The sequence below is a fragment of the Arachis stenosperma genome, chromosome 5 (assembly GCF_014773155.1).
Source record: "Arachis stenosperma cultivar V10309 chromosome 5, arast.V10309.gnm1.PFL2, whole genome shotgun sequence".
NCBI classification, from domain to species: Eukaryota; Viridiplantae; Streptophyta; class Magnoliopsida; order Fabales; family Fabaceae; genus Arachis; species Arachis stenosperma.
In genome coordinates this window covers 141,642,499-141,655,952 of record NC_080381.1, presented here as the reverse complement: position 1 = coordinate 141,655,952, position 13,454 = coordinate 141,642,499, and the positions used below count along the sequence as shown (strand labels likewise).

At 35.4% G+C, this 13,454-nt stretch overlaps 1 protein-coding gene across 2 annotated transcripts; it reads right to left on the bottom strand.

Annotated features, from left to right (window-relative positions):
* Window positions 1-705: 705 nt before the first annotated feature.
* LOC130982990 (putative methylesterase 12, chloroplastic) lies at window positions 706-5,334 on the bottom strand. 2 transcript variants are annotated; one of them, XM_057907148.1, is made up of 5 exons: window positions 5,023-5,334; window positions 3,838-4,077; window positions 3,601-3,744; window positions 2,800-2,934; window positions 706-1,219 (listed from the first exon to the last, which is right to left on the bottom strand). In XM_057907148.1, exons 1-5 carry the CDS (start codon window positions 5,269-5,271, stop codon window positions 947-949), a joined length of 1,041 nt encoding a protein of 346 aa, XP_057763131.1. In that variant the 5' UTR covers window positions 5,272-5,334; the 3' UTR covers window positions 706-946. The 2 variants fall into 2 exon arrangements, with proteins under 2 accessions (XP_057763131.1, XP_057763132.1); XM_057907149.1 differs by having other exon boundaries at window positions 5,029-5,334.
* Window positions 5,335-13,454: the final 8,120 nt, after the last annotated feature.

Genomic DNA, 13,454 nt, shown 5'->3' with positions numbered 1-13,454 from the left:
GCTGATATCTCATCAGCTATAAATATTTAGCTTGCACTTGAAGAACGACAAAAACAGCCTGAAGTGCAAACAAAGTAATTGTCAAAGAGTTTATTTTAGTTCACGCTTCTATTGGTAAAGAGAATTGACTACACCATCCTTCTGCATATTCTATAACATTATTTTGCCAATTCATCTATACCTTTAAACTTTTTTTTATATATATCTCAATGGTTCTGCTTCATGGCATAGCAATATGCCATTAAAATGGTCTAAAATGGTCTGACACACGTGAAAACTTTCCTGTATTATTTAGTTATTTTCACCATATTCTAAATTTTTTTAGAACTTTATCTATTGTTCGTACATTTCAATATTGTTGTACCATAAATTTTGGAATGCTATTTTAATAATTTATCCTTAAATAAAGAGACAATTTAAAGGCCTTTATTCAATTATGTTATTATGTATTTTTAGAACAAGTATATTAACTGAATCCTGAAAAATATTTGAAAAGGGAGGAAGAAAAATCCAATGTACCTGTCATGTGATGCTAAAATATTCCTTATTATATATAATATATAATTTCTTTTACTATTTCTAAGACTTGAACTCTACAACCCTTAGTTAATGTCATTTTAAATAATTTCACTTTTATTAACTTTATACACATTTAATAAATAAAAAAATAAATTATAGACACATTAGTATTTATTGATACACTAATAATAATAATAATAATAATAATAATAATAATAATAATAAAACAAATGAAATATACCCGAAGCTTACACAAGTCACTTACAAGTCAGGAAATTAAATCATGCCCCTTCCTATTTAAGATTTCATGATGTAGAAGTAAAAATGAAATACTCCTCCCAATTAGGCTTCTTCCACTGTACTACACATACAACTATAATCGTTAATAATGCAAAGATAGATACATCAAATCATGTTCACCATTAACCTATGGAATTTGAGCTATTTCCACCAAAATTTTGTGCAGAGATTGTGGCTTGGAGAAGAAAGGACAGTGGTCACTGCCTTTGATTTTGAAAACTCCTTCAGGTGGGTTTTCCCTCACCAGCTTCTCTTGAACATCTGGTGAAAGGGCACGATCATCCAATGTCTGAATGTAAAACCGGTGGCCTCTACCATATTTGTTGGGCGATAAAGATAGCTTCTCCATGATAGGGCCAAGAGGGCTAGGTCTCATGGAAACCATGGCTAAAGCAACATCCTGAAATTGAAAAATACCTAGTTTCAAATTTAATGGATTCAGGCTTAATTTGATAAAACCTTTTGAAGAGGTGAACATTTCATTTTGTGTTTGATAAGTGTTTAAAAATTCAAAGTGTTTTTTAAAACATATAAGGAGGTGCTTTCTAAAGTTAACGTGTACTTATCAAAATTTATCATTATACTTATATCTAGCATGGTTTATTTAAATTCTAAAAATTATTTTACCAAAACAGATTTTTATTACTTGTGCTTTATTAAAAGTCATTTTTAGTTTGATTTATTAAAATAAATATTACCATTTTTAAAAGGCTATCTTTCCAAAGTCAGCTTTAATAAATTATTTTTAAAAAAAAAATTGCCAAACCAGCCCTCAATAAGGAAATAATATGTACTCATGGTAACTTGCAAAAAGCTAATTCAAATTGTTACAAACCTAATTTATAGTTGAGTATTTTAATTTTTCAAATATTTATATTTTCCAAGGTCATCCTGTGCTTGTAGTTTTTCCATGTAAGCTTTGTAGAACAAGAACCTATTTTGGTAAAGTTTTGTCTTTTCAAAATGACTAAATTAGCATATTAAAGATAGCTTTTGGTAACAACTATATTTGGAAAATCAAAATAAAAGTGACTTTCAATAAGCACAAATTACAAAAATTATATTTAAGAAAAATGCTTTTAACATTTAAAATGACTTTAATTAAAAGAAATATAATAAAAAGTAAGAATATAAAGAACGGCAAAAGGCAAATATTCTTAACCAAGATGAAATTAGGGGCAAGGGACTTCAACCAAATAAAGGAAAAGTATAGGTAGACAATGAGAGTACTAAACAATGTGAACAATAAATATGTCGGATGTTCAATTCAATAAGTATGCAAATGATTATGTTCATTATTTTTAATTGGATGGTTATTCATTTTGATTCGGTTTACTCATGCATAATTAATAATGGGTGGATGTTCAATTCATTAGGTGTGTGGATGGTTATCCTAATGTTAGGGTTTAGGGGATAATTTGAGAGTAGAGTGTTTTTTTTACTTTATTGGGTCAATTCTAGAGCCTATTGTTCACAAAAGTTATTGTTTACCTAGCAAAACCCCCAAATAAAACACATAATTACAAACACCACATAGTGCCACAAAATTTTAGACTTTATTCTCCATACATATTTCATCCAAACCCTTCAAAGCAGTCAAAGAAAAACTGCTCCCTCCAGCACACATCAAACACATTGATCCAAAAGGAAAGTCGATGTTAATAATGCATGAGCTACATTTCAGAGCTTTGGCTTAATAAAACATAAATTGGAGGTGAAATAAAAAAAAAATGAACGGGTTTGCAGCATGTCAGAAGGTTGATGAATTCTTAATCCAATCAGGTATTGCTGGCCCTTACACAGAGCAATGTTTCAAGAATAAACCTCTCCAAATTAAGAAAGAATGAAAAAGAAAAAAAAACAAAACAAAAACAAAAAGGAAAAGGCAACATAAACAATTATACCAGAAGAGACCACCACTATATAGAAACCAAAGAATCTAGGAGGAAAATGTTAGAAATAGAGTTGCATCCATCATACCTTAGATGGGGACTGGTTAAAATATAACCCTTTCATCTGCTCTTTCTCAAACATAAATCCTGTGGGGGGCTTTTCTTTACCATTCCCATGTATCAAAAACTTGGATTCTTTCATAAAATGTTCAGCGGAGCCAAGCTGCAGAGTAGATCATGTGAGAAAAATTACACGTTCTTCATGGTAAAATGCAAAACAAGGTTAATCAAAACATTAAGATTTTCATAAGTTGTCTCAAAGCATCGTTTTACAATAGTCATGGACGGTGACACCACTATGTGGCACATTAGAGCAATAAAACACTAGAAATTTATGTATTTAAGATGGTAAAAAGGGGGGAAAACCATACAGTTTGCCAGAAAATTAGTTAAGACATCAAATTCTAGAATCTGAGTTATTGAAAACAAACAGTCATGACATTGTAAATTTGTGATGATAGAGTAAAATGCAACCCAATGATAAGCTAGTAAGGTATTTGAGGTTGCACTACCCAAAGACAGAAGTAAAAGGAAAGATGTAAGACCTTAGGAAAACCATTCTATATTATCAGCCTCTAAGAAGTGATCTATTCCAACCCAAGGTTCCTGAACTATTTGTGCCGCATGGTCGGCAACTTATACTCCACATAAAAAACATAATTGCCAAATGAATGGTTACGTAGTTGGAATGCTTAGTTGGGACACTACATATTATATAAAAATGTTTTAGCATGTGTTATCATTAATCAAAGGTTGATTGGAGGATCTATTCACCATAAGTGAACCCTAAAAAGTTCAACTGATCATCACAAAGAAATTAACCAGGTACCTCGTCAGCGAAAACATCAAAAGGCCTTTGGCCATCAGTCACCATCGTAGCACAAAGGAAAATAGCTTTTGAAATCTTCTGTGAATAATGTTCCAATGCATAAGAAATGCAGGCACCACCAATGCTATGACCAATAAGAATAACCTGCAAGATTTCCATTTTCATTAAATATATAGATTAACATAGGGTAATGAGATGTGTCAAAGATAAAATATTTTCAATGTCACAGTTTCAAACCTTTTCATCATCCGGAAGGTTCACAAGATAATCAGTTAAAGGTTTTGAATATTCTGCCAATGTTGTGACACTGTTAGCATCAGTGAGATCAATTCCAGAACCGGTAAGATCTAAGGCAACGGGAAGCAGGCCTGATTCTTCCAGTAGGGCAACAGTCTTGTACCAACACCATGCTCCAAAACCTTCTCCATGGATTAATACAAACTTCTTTATTTTAATGTTCTCCAGAATCTCTGGAACCTGTGCAAGATATGGGAAGGAAGAGAGCAGTAGAAATTAAGGAGGAATTATTTTAATCATATGCATAAATTGAAACTCCTAAGATTTCTATTGAGGAGGAATTTTTCGTAATTTAAATTTAAATAACAAGCATAATCAACCTGCATTAACAAACATAATTAAGCACCAACACCTCAGTTGGTTTATCCAATGACAGTATTAATGGTATAACTGTTGAATGCCATCTAGTTCCAAACACAAAATCAGCCCTAATTCTCCCCTTAAACAACTATGCTAAACTTTCCTAAATGAGGCAAAATTACCTGCATTCTTTCATCAGGCTTTGGAATAATTGGAAGTCAAAATGCATTGGTAACTTACAAATGTCATGGTTTTCGTTTGAAACTCCAAACGCATGGCCAAAATCTACATGATTATAAGGTTTCAATACCCAAACCAAACATGCAGCTTCATACATATGCAACAACATGATTGCGATGCAAATTGCATAAAATAGAGTTTTGGAGACGACGGTGACAAGGCTTTGGTGGAGTCAGCACTGGGCAACTCAACCTACACAAGGCGGGCAGAGAAGTGGGGTACGTATATTGGTAAATAAATTGCATCTGCTTTTGAAAGCACGGTGAATTGGCCATGTACTTTTTCCAGATGCACCTTTTAAAAAAAAATAAAAGAAAAAAATTAAGGAAAAAGTTGCCCTTGGATACCTTTTCTAATACTTTTCGGCTATGGCTTGTCCCGTTGAGTGAAGTTGCTCCCACCACTAACAATTAACTATTTTTCCCCCTTTCCCTCCTACCCACGAGCTCCTCAAAGATCTTAATCATGACAAGCCACTTTTTGGCAGTGAAGAACTGATTGAAAAAAGAGGTGTCGCGGTGTGGTAGCGTACCTGTACCTGTTTATTGGCGGAGAAAGAATCAGAGAGATTGCGTGGTAGCGTACCTGTACCTGTTTATTGGCGGAGAAAGAATCAGAGAGATTGCGCCTTCTGGAGCTCGTGGAGCCGATTCTCCTTGACATGGAACCTTCGAACCTCTGAGACAACTGATGCTGTTGGAGTGCCATGGAGAGTGCCTGTAGATGCAGGTCTTCCTCTGCCACCAGCTTCCTCTGTGATCTGCCCATTCTCTTGCTTCTCGATCCAACATCTTTCGTCTCCTTCTTTGTCATGCAAGTAAAACGATTCCCCATCTCTTCCTTCACCTTCACAATCACTTTGAAAGTTGAAAGTTCTCAGCTCTTCCTCTTTCTTATTATTATTATTATTATTATTATTATTATTATTATTATTATTATTATTATTATTATTATTATTTCCTCTTCCACTACTATTCTGTCTTTTTCTTCTTCGTGGTTGCGGGAAGGAGTTGTTGAGGCATACAAGTTGTTGGCTTTAAATGCATAAAAATTAAACAAAAAATATTAGTATTAGTAATTTAGTATATTACTATATTATATTATTATGCGAATCAAACAACTCAGACTCTTGAACCCCAACCGATTTTAGAGCTATTAAATGCTTTATATCGTCTTTGAATATCAGGTTTTCAACAATACAAATTTACAATAGTACTCTTCAAAAAAAAAAAGTAGATTAGTAATTTAGTAGTACTTGATTAGTTGATTTCATAATTTCCTTGTTGCTTTCTAATTAGTAATTACTCTCTCTTCTGCTTCCAATATTTTAACCTAATTCAGTAATTTCAATAGTACTCTTCAAAAAAAAAAAGTAGATTAGTAATTTAGTAGTACTTGATTAGTTGATTTCATAATTTCCTTGTTGCTTTCTAATTAGTAATTACTCTCTCTTCTGCTTCCAATATTTTAACCTAATTCAGTAATTTAACCAATTTTCCCTTTTTCTCTTTTCAACGGGAAAAGGAAGTTGTTTTTACTTTTTAACTTTACCATAAGTCCATAATACCTGCAGTCAAGCATAAGTGCACAACAAATGTCATTATTTCTTGACTTTCATTTGATACTGTGAGCATTATTAATTACTAGCGATAATATGGTAATGATAATAAATTTGAAATTAACCTAGATACTAAGTAACAAAATAATATATTTTATAAATTATATATAATGAATGACATTGTAGAAAAATAAATTGGACACTAAATTACTCTTATATTTCTTATTTATAATAAACATATAATGAAAGGTATTTTGGAAAAATAATTTGAACATCAAACTACTTTTATATCTCTTTTATATAATAAATAGATAAATTAAATATAATTAAGAACGTTTTAAAAAAATAATTTAGACATTAAACTACTCTTATATCCACCTATATATCATAGTATATGATAAAAAACATTCTAGAAAAATAATTGACATATCAAATTATTTTCGTATTCTCTTTATATAATAGATGGATAAATAGATTGATAGATAGAAGATAGTTTAACATATTAACTTACACATATCTAATAATATATATTTTATAAATTAAATATGTATAATAAATTAATAATTATAAAATGTTAAAATAATAACTATTTAGTATTTTATTTAAAATTTAAATGAAAAAATTATACACTAATTTTTATAATAGAAAATCAGCTAATAAATTAATTTGCAACGTTTTGCTTAATATATACATTTATTGTAATATGTAAATAAAATTAATTATAATTGTTCCTGCCTGGTTGCGACTGAGTTATAATTCGTCCTTATGAAGAGGTTGGCCAACCTTATCAATGAATTGCAATACGTCTCGACTACCAAGTGAAACAAGAGGAGGAGCACCTGCAAAAAGCACTCCGACGCTCAAGTCAGTCAAAGAGAACTATCAAAGGAGAGTTTTTAGCTTAGAACGATGACTTCATACCTTTACCGATTTCAATCATTTTCTTTTATAACTGGGAGATGATAACGGCCATATTCCTCAATTGATTGTCTCTGATGTAACCGATCAAAGGTCATTTATTGCCATAAATTCGGTAGATCTAATGCGTCGGTTATCAAGAAGTCTGTCGAAGTATAACTCGTAACCGATGTATAACGGTCATATCACAGCCCCTAAGCTTAACCTGGGTTTAGATGAGGCAGGTTGAGCTTTAAAATTTTGATGTAACCGAGTTATAGCTCGGCATGGGGAGCCCCCAGGTCAACTTGACGCATCGTACAAATATAAAGTATATTTGTTTTATGTGGAATAGTAAAAGTTTTGAAACAAGTTAATGATGGTATTGTTTTTTCAATGCAAGGTGCGAGTTCCAAGGTGGTCTTGGAACAGTTGAAAGTGAGTTTTAAATGAAGGATCATGATTTTTATCCTGGAACTGAAAAGTTTTTCTTAAATGAATGGTTAAAATCTATTTTGAGTTACATTGACATAAAGATTGAAATACTGCTTTAACCTGTGTGTCTTCTCAAGAGGGTTTTTAAAGAATAAGCAAAAGAGGTTAGTAAGAACACTCTCTTACCTCCTTACTTTTTCGATTTTTTACTGCCTGAGAGGGAAAAAATGAGTGACAAGAAGGGAAAGGCGTTACCTAAGGTAGAAGATGATGAATCGTATGAGTAGGTCGATGGAGATGTGAAGATAAGGGCTTCTCTGTTTTTTTATAAAGAGAGTGTTGAAGGAATTAGTTTAGGAAGGATAGTGAGACCTGGTTTCCACATCGAGTTGGTTCCATGCAATCGCATGGATCTTGTTTATCTCCGAAAGAAAGATTTTGAAAATTTTTATATGTATAGCTGTGTCCTTGAAGAGTTGTTTGTGAAGTTACCTTTTACAAAATTCGAATGCAATACATTGAAGCAAATGAACTGTGCGCCTTCTCAAGTCCATCCTAACGGATGGATATTCATAAAATGCTTTGCAGTTTTAATGGAATTCTTAGGGATTGAACCTGATATAGAGTTGTTTTTTTTCTCTCTTTCAAGCCAATGGTGTCTGGAAAGGCCTTTGGGTAAACCTGAATAGTACTCCTAGATTTGCGGTTTTTAAATTGTACAAATCTTCCTTCAAAAATTTTAAGGAAATATTTTTTAAAATTAAATCAGTAGATGAGGAATTTCCCTTTTACTTAAATGAAAATCTCAGGGAGAAGTTTCCCCTTTATTGGTGTTGCCAGCCTAATCACATATTAGGTCCCGAACTTATAACGCCTCGGAATGAATGTATAATAAGCTTTTTGATGGAAATGGTTGATCGAGGTGGTTTGATATCTGTCTCAAACTTGCTTCTATGGGAAGAAGATAGGGCGTCTGTTGTAGAATATTTTGGTGAGGCATTATTGGGTTGTTGATCTGGGTTGTATTGTGTAACTTGTTTACTGAATATATAACCTTTCTTCTTTGCTGTTTCTATAGGTGGGAAATACCCTGGAGTTTCGGCATCGAGCATGAGAGCTCGATTCAAGTGAAAAGTGGAAGGTGAGGCTGAAGTGAAAAAACGATTGATCTTAGTGAATTGGCGAGCTTTACTGTTAAACAAGAAAAGCTCCATTCTTTTGAGGAAGAAGGTCATCATTGTGGGACAAAAATGTTCCTTTTAATGTTTTAGCGGATGAGGTTGTTCAATCTACTTCTGACATGAGTCGTATTGAGGAAGTCGGAGATGTTGGTATAGACCAGTTTATGCAGGTCAGCTAAACTTCTATATTTGTGTTTTTGTCAGAGTAAATTTTTTGAAAAAGTTATTTGTATCTGTGTGTGGACTTGCAGGTGTTGGGCTTTCGCCTAGCTAGCATCGGGCGAAGTCAAGAGAAAAGGCATAGAAAGGTGTTACAGAGTGCTGCGGAGAGTACCGATTTAAAGGGGCAGCTAGAAACAAAAGAAACTATGCTATCTGAGCTGAAGAAAGAGCATTCTATTACGAAGGAGAAATTGAAACTTGAAAAGGAAGAGCATGAGAGCGCAAAAGAATCATTAGGGAAGAAGGAAAGTGAGCTAACTACCATAAATGAGCGAATTGTGGAGGTAACACTGCAATTGAAACAGATCGAGTCAAGCCGAGAAGCTGATATCCTTGATGCCTTCGCAGAAGGTTTTGAGTGTTCCGTCATCCAAGGAAAGTTTCTGTGTCCTGGAGGTGAATTTACTGCTATAGACCCGAGCAAAATAGTTCGAAACGGTCAATTGGTTGATGATGAGGAGGTGGCAGAAGAAGGCGATGACAACTTGGCCGACTAAAGCATTTGGTTTTAGTTTGAACTTTTTTTGGTAATGAAATAGTTAAAGGATATGAACAGTCTTTATGAAAACTATGTATTTTGAATGGTTTATGTTGGGTCCTACTAAGGACTATGGTATTATACTGTTCCCAATTTTGTTATACACCCTAAGTTAGGGTCTGATTAGTTCGGTGTGCTGATTAGGAATTTATCAGCTTTCGATTTGCGCATGAGATATCAATGCGACTTTAAGTTTGATTGGTGATCTTTTAGGGCGGTAGATGAAAATGATTGATATAGGGTATTCACCAAAAGTATATCTAAACAGAAATGACCAGAAAAACAAATTTTATTCAACGCAGTACCTTTACAAATGAAAGTAGGTAAGCTGGCCTCGTTAAAACCTCCTTGAGCAAAACCCATTTTTGGGAAAAATCACAAGGTAGGAAAAAGAGTACCAGCATGTTGCATTTAGCTATAGTATTGCTTCAATGAACTAACATTCCAAGTGTTGGGTAGTATTTTTCCATCTAATTCTTCTAGACGGTATGCGCCTTTTCCGATCACTTGATGTATTCTGTAAGGTCCCTCCCATGTGGCGGCAAGTTTGCCATGGGAAGGGGGTCTTCGCGCCTCCTCGGTTTTCCTCAATACCAAGTCTCCGATATGAAAAGATCTCAGCCTCACCCTTTTATTATGGCACTGACCTATTCGCTGCTGTAGGGCCTTATGACGAACAGCCGCTGTGGCGCGAACCTCCTCAATTAAATCGAGCTCGGCTCGCCGAGCATGATCATTATCGTCCCCCGTGTTCTTAAGGAACCTTGTGATATTTAGATGGGTATCATCGCTTCCGACCCATATACCAACCGGAATGGTGTTTCTTTGGTTGTTGAGTGTATTGAGGTGTTATAACCCCATAAAATCTCTGGAACAAGCTCAGCCCAAAGTCCTTTAGCATCATCGAGCTTATTCCTTAAAGCCTGAAGGAGGACCTTATTTGCAGCTTCGGCTAAACCGTTCGATTGAGGATGCTCTACCGAGGAAAAATACTGCTTAATCTTTAAATTATGTAAAAAAAGTTTTAAAATTATGGTCGGTAAACTGGCGACCATTGTCAGTTATGATGTGACGGGGTATGCCATATTTGCAAATTATCTTTTGCCAAACAAATGATATCATTTGTGCCGATGTAATCCTGGCTAGGGGTTGAGCTTCAATCCATTTAGAAAAATAATTAATTGCCACAACTAGATATTTTACCTGTCTTGGGGTTGTGGGAAAAGGTCCGAGGATATCCATTCCCCATTGATTGAATGGCCAGCTTACCATGGACTGGTGTAAATTCTCAGCTGGGATGTTAATAATCGGAGCATGTTTTTGGCAGTGATCACAAGTTCGGACCTTTTGCTGACTGTCTTCCCATATGGTCGGCCAGTAAAAGCCAGCACGAAGAATCTTTTGTGCTAGACTTCTCGCTACTGAATGCATCCCATAAATGCCTTCATGAACCTCGGCTATGGCTAGCTCGGCTTCTGACCTGTCTAAACATTTCAATAATGGTCGAGAGTAACCTTGCCTATATAGTTGATCATTTAGCAGTGTGAAAAAAGATCCCTGTCATTTGAACTTTTTTAGGTCTTGGATTCCTAGTGGAAGCTCTCCACTTTTAAGGTATTGAATGTATGGCTCTTGTCAGCTACTCTCATTGTCTATATGAAAAATGGCGACTATATTTATGCTCGGCTCATGAAGGGTGGACTGTAGAAGTGAGGCAGTGTGTGACTGAGTGGTAGCTAGTTTAGATAATATATCTGCCCTATGATTATGATCTCTTGCTATATGGTTGATTTCAATTTTTGAAAAACAAAACATAAGATTTTTAACAATACCTAGATATTTTGATAAAATTGGGTCTTTGGTTTGAAAACTCTGATTTACTTGTGTAACAACTAATAGGGAATCAGAATAAACCTGTAAATTAACAACGTGTAATTCAATTGCTAACCTGAGCCCAGCGATTAGGGCTTCATACTCGGCTTGATTATTGCTAGCCTTGAATGAGAATCGAAGAGAATGTTCAATAACAACCCCTTCAGAACTTTTCAAAAGTACTCCTGCTCCAGATCCCTGAGGGTTCGAAGCTCCATCAACAAATAACACCCAGCTTATACTTTCTGTATCTGAACTTGGTTCAGTGAACTCGACGACAAAGTCAGCTAAATATTGTGATTTGACAGATCCTCTAGGCTGGTAGTGAATATCAAATTCTGAGAGTTCAATAGACCATTTGATCAATCTTCCTGCAAGCTCGGGTTTGGCGGGTATTTCTCGTAACGGTTGAGAAGTTCTAACGTTGATTGTATGGCTCTAAAAATAAGGTCGGAGCCGTCTTGCAGAAAAAACAAGTGCGTACGCGAGCTTTTCTAACCTTGGATAGCGAAGCTCGGCATTCTGCAATGATTTGCTTACAAAATAAATTGGCCGTTGTGTTTTCTCATTTTCTACAACAAGAACAGAGCTAACCGCCATATCAGTGATCGACAAATATAAATATAAGGGTTCGCCGACTTTAGGTTTTTGTAAAATAGGTGGTTTAGAAAGAAATTGCTTTAAACTTTTAAATGCTATTTCACAGTTTTCATCCCATTGAAAACTCGTATTTTTCGTTAAGCATTTAAAAAAGCTGAAGGACTTAGACGCCAAGCATGGCAAGAATTTGGATAATGCTGCCAACCGCCCTGTTAATCGCTAGACCTCCTTGATGTTCGTGGGACTATTCATATCAAGGATTGCCTGACATTTTTCAGGATTTGCCTCAATTCCTCGGCTAGTAAGGATGAAGCCGAGGAATTTTCCTCCCTGAACACCAAAGGCACACTTCTCCGGATTGAGTCTCATGTTATCAGCTCGGATCTAGCCAAAAATTTCAGTAAGGTCGTCAATGTGAGACTGGCCGAATTACGTCTTAGCGACCATATCGTCGACATATACTTTAATGTTCCAACCTATCTGCCGATCGAAAACCTTGTTCATCAGTCTCTGATATGTTGCACCTACATTATTTAAGCCAAAAGGCATGACATTATAACAATAATTACCATATTCAGTAATGAAAGCTGTTTTTTCTTGGTCTGATGGATGCATAAGAATCTGGTTATAACCAGAGTATGCATCCATGAAACTGAGGGTACCATAATCACAAAAGTTATCTACTAAAGTATCAATAGAAGGCAGGGGGTAGGCGTCCTTAGGACATGCTTTATTTAGATAAGTAAAGTCGACGCACATGCGCCATTTACCATTATTTTTCTTTACCATAACAATGTTAGCCAGCCAAGTCGTAAACCTGATCTCCCGGATGAAATTTGCATCGATGAGCTTTTTGGCTTCTGCCATGGATGCAAGCCTTTTCTCGGTTCCGAGATTTCGCTTTTTCTGAGATACTGGTTGGGCCGCCGGGCTTATTACCAGCTTGTGAGTAATAATAGATGGATCAATGCCTGGCATGTCTCCAGACGTCCAAGCAAATAGATTGGTGTTTTCTCGTAAAAAATGAATGAGCTTCTCCCTTTCTTCATCTTTTACGGAGGTTCCTATAAAAGTAAATTTCATCGGATCATCAGTTAACGTAAGCTTTGTTAGCTCTTCATTTGGTGAAGGACGATTTTGAAAGTCAACTCTGGGATCAAGCTCGGCCAGTGCTGGCTGCTCGGTATTGATAGAGTGTATGCATCGCTCGCTGCTTCTTTTGAGGTTTTAGGCTCGTATTATAACAATGCCGAGCTTCTTGTAAGTCGCCATGGACCGTGGCCACAACATTATCTTGAACAGGAAACTTGACACAGAGGTGAACAGTGGATACAATTGCAGTAAATCTATTTAAAAAAGGTCTTCCTAAGATAAGGTTATAGGGACTAAAACAGTCAACAACAAGATATTGGATATCATGTGTTTTAGATAATGGTTGCTCACCAAGTGTGGTTTGTAACCACACTGAACCCAAAACTGGAACGCGCTCTCCTGAGAATCCGACCAAGTCTCCTACAGATGGTTGCAAAATGTTAGTACTTAGCTTCATCTTTTCAAATGTAGTAAAAAATAATACATCAGCGTTGCTGCCTGGGTCCAGCAATACTTTCCGAACTATTAAGTCTCCCAACTGGATGGAGACGACGACAGGGTCATCCAAGTTGGTGTCGGTACAACTAAAATCGGCTGGGCGGAAGGTCATCTCCGGGATCTG

Coding starts and splice junctions, on each gene's coding strand:
- LOC130982990 (XM_057907148.1), bottom strand. CDS start 5,271: ATGGGGAATCGTTTTACTTGCATGACAAAGAAGGAGACGAAAGATGTT. Junction 4,078..5,022: donor CCGCCAATAAACAGGTACAG/GTACGCTACCAC, acceptor TATCTTGCACAG/GTTCCAGAGATTCTGGAGAA. Junction 2,935..3,600: donor TTGATGTTTTCGCTGACGAG/GTACCTGGTTAA, acceptor TCTACTCTGCAG/CTTGGCTCCGCTGAACATTT.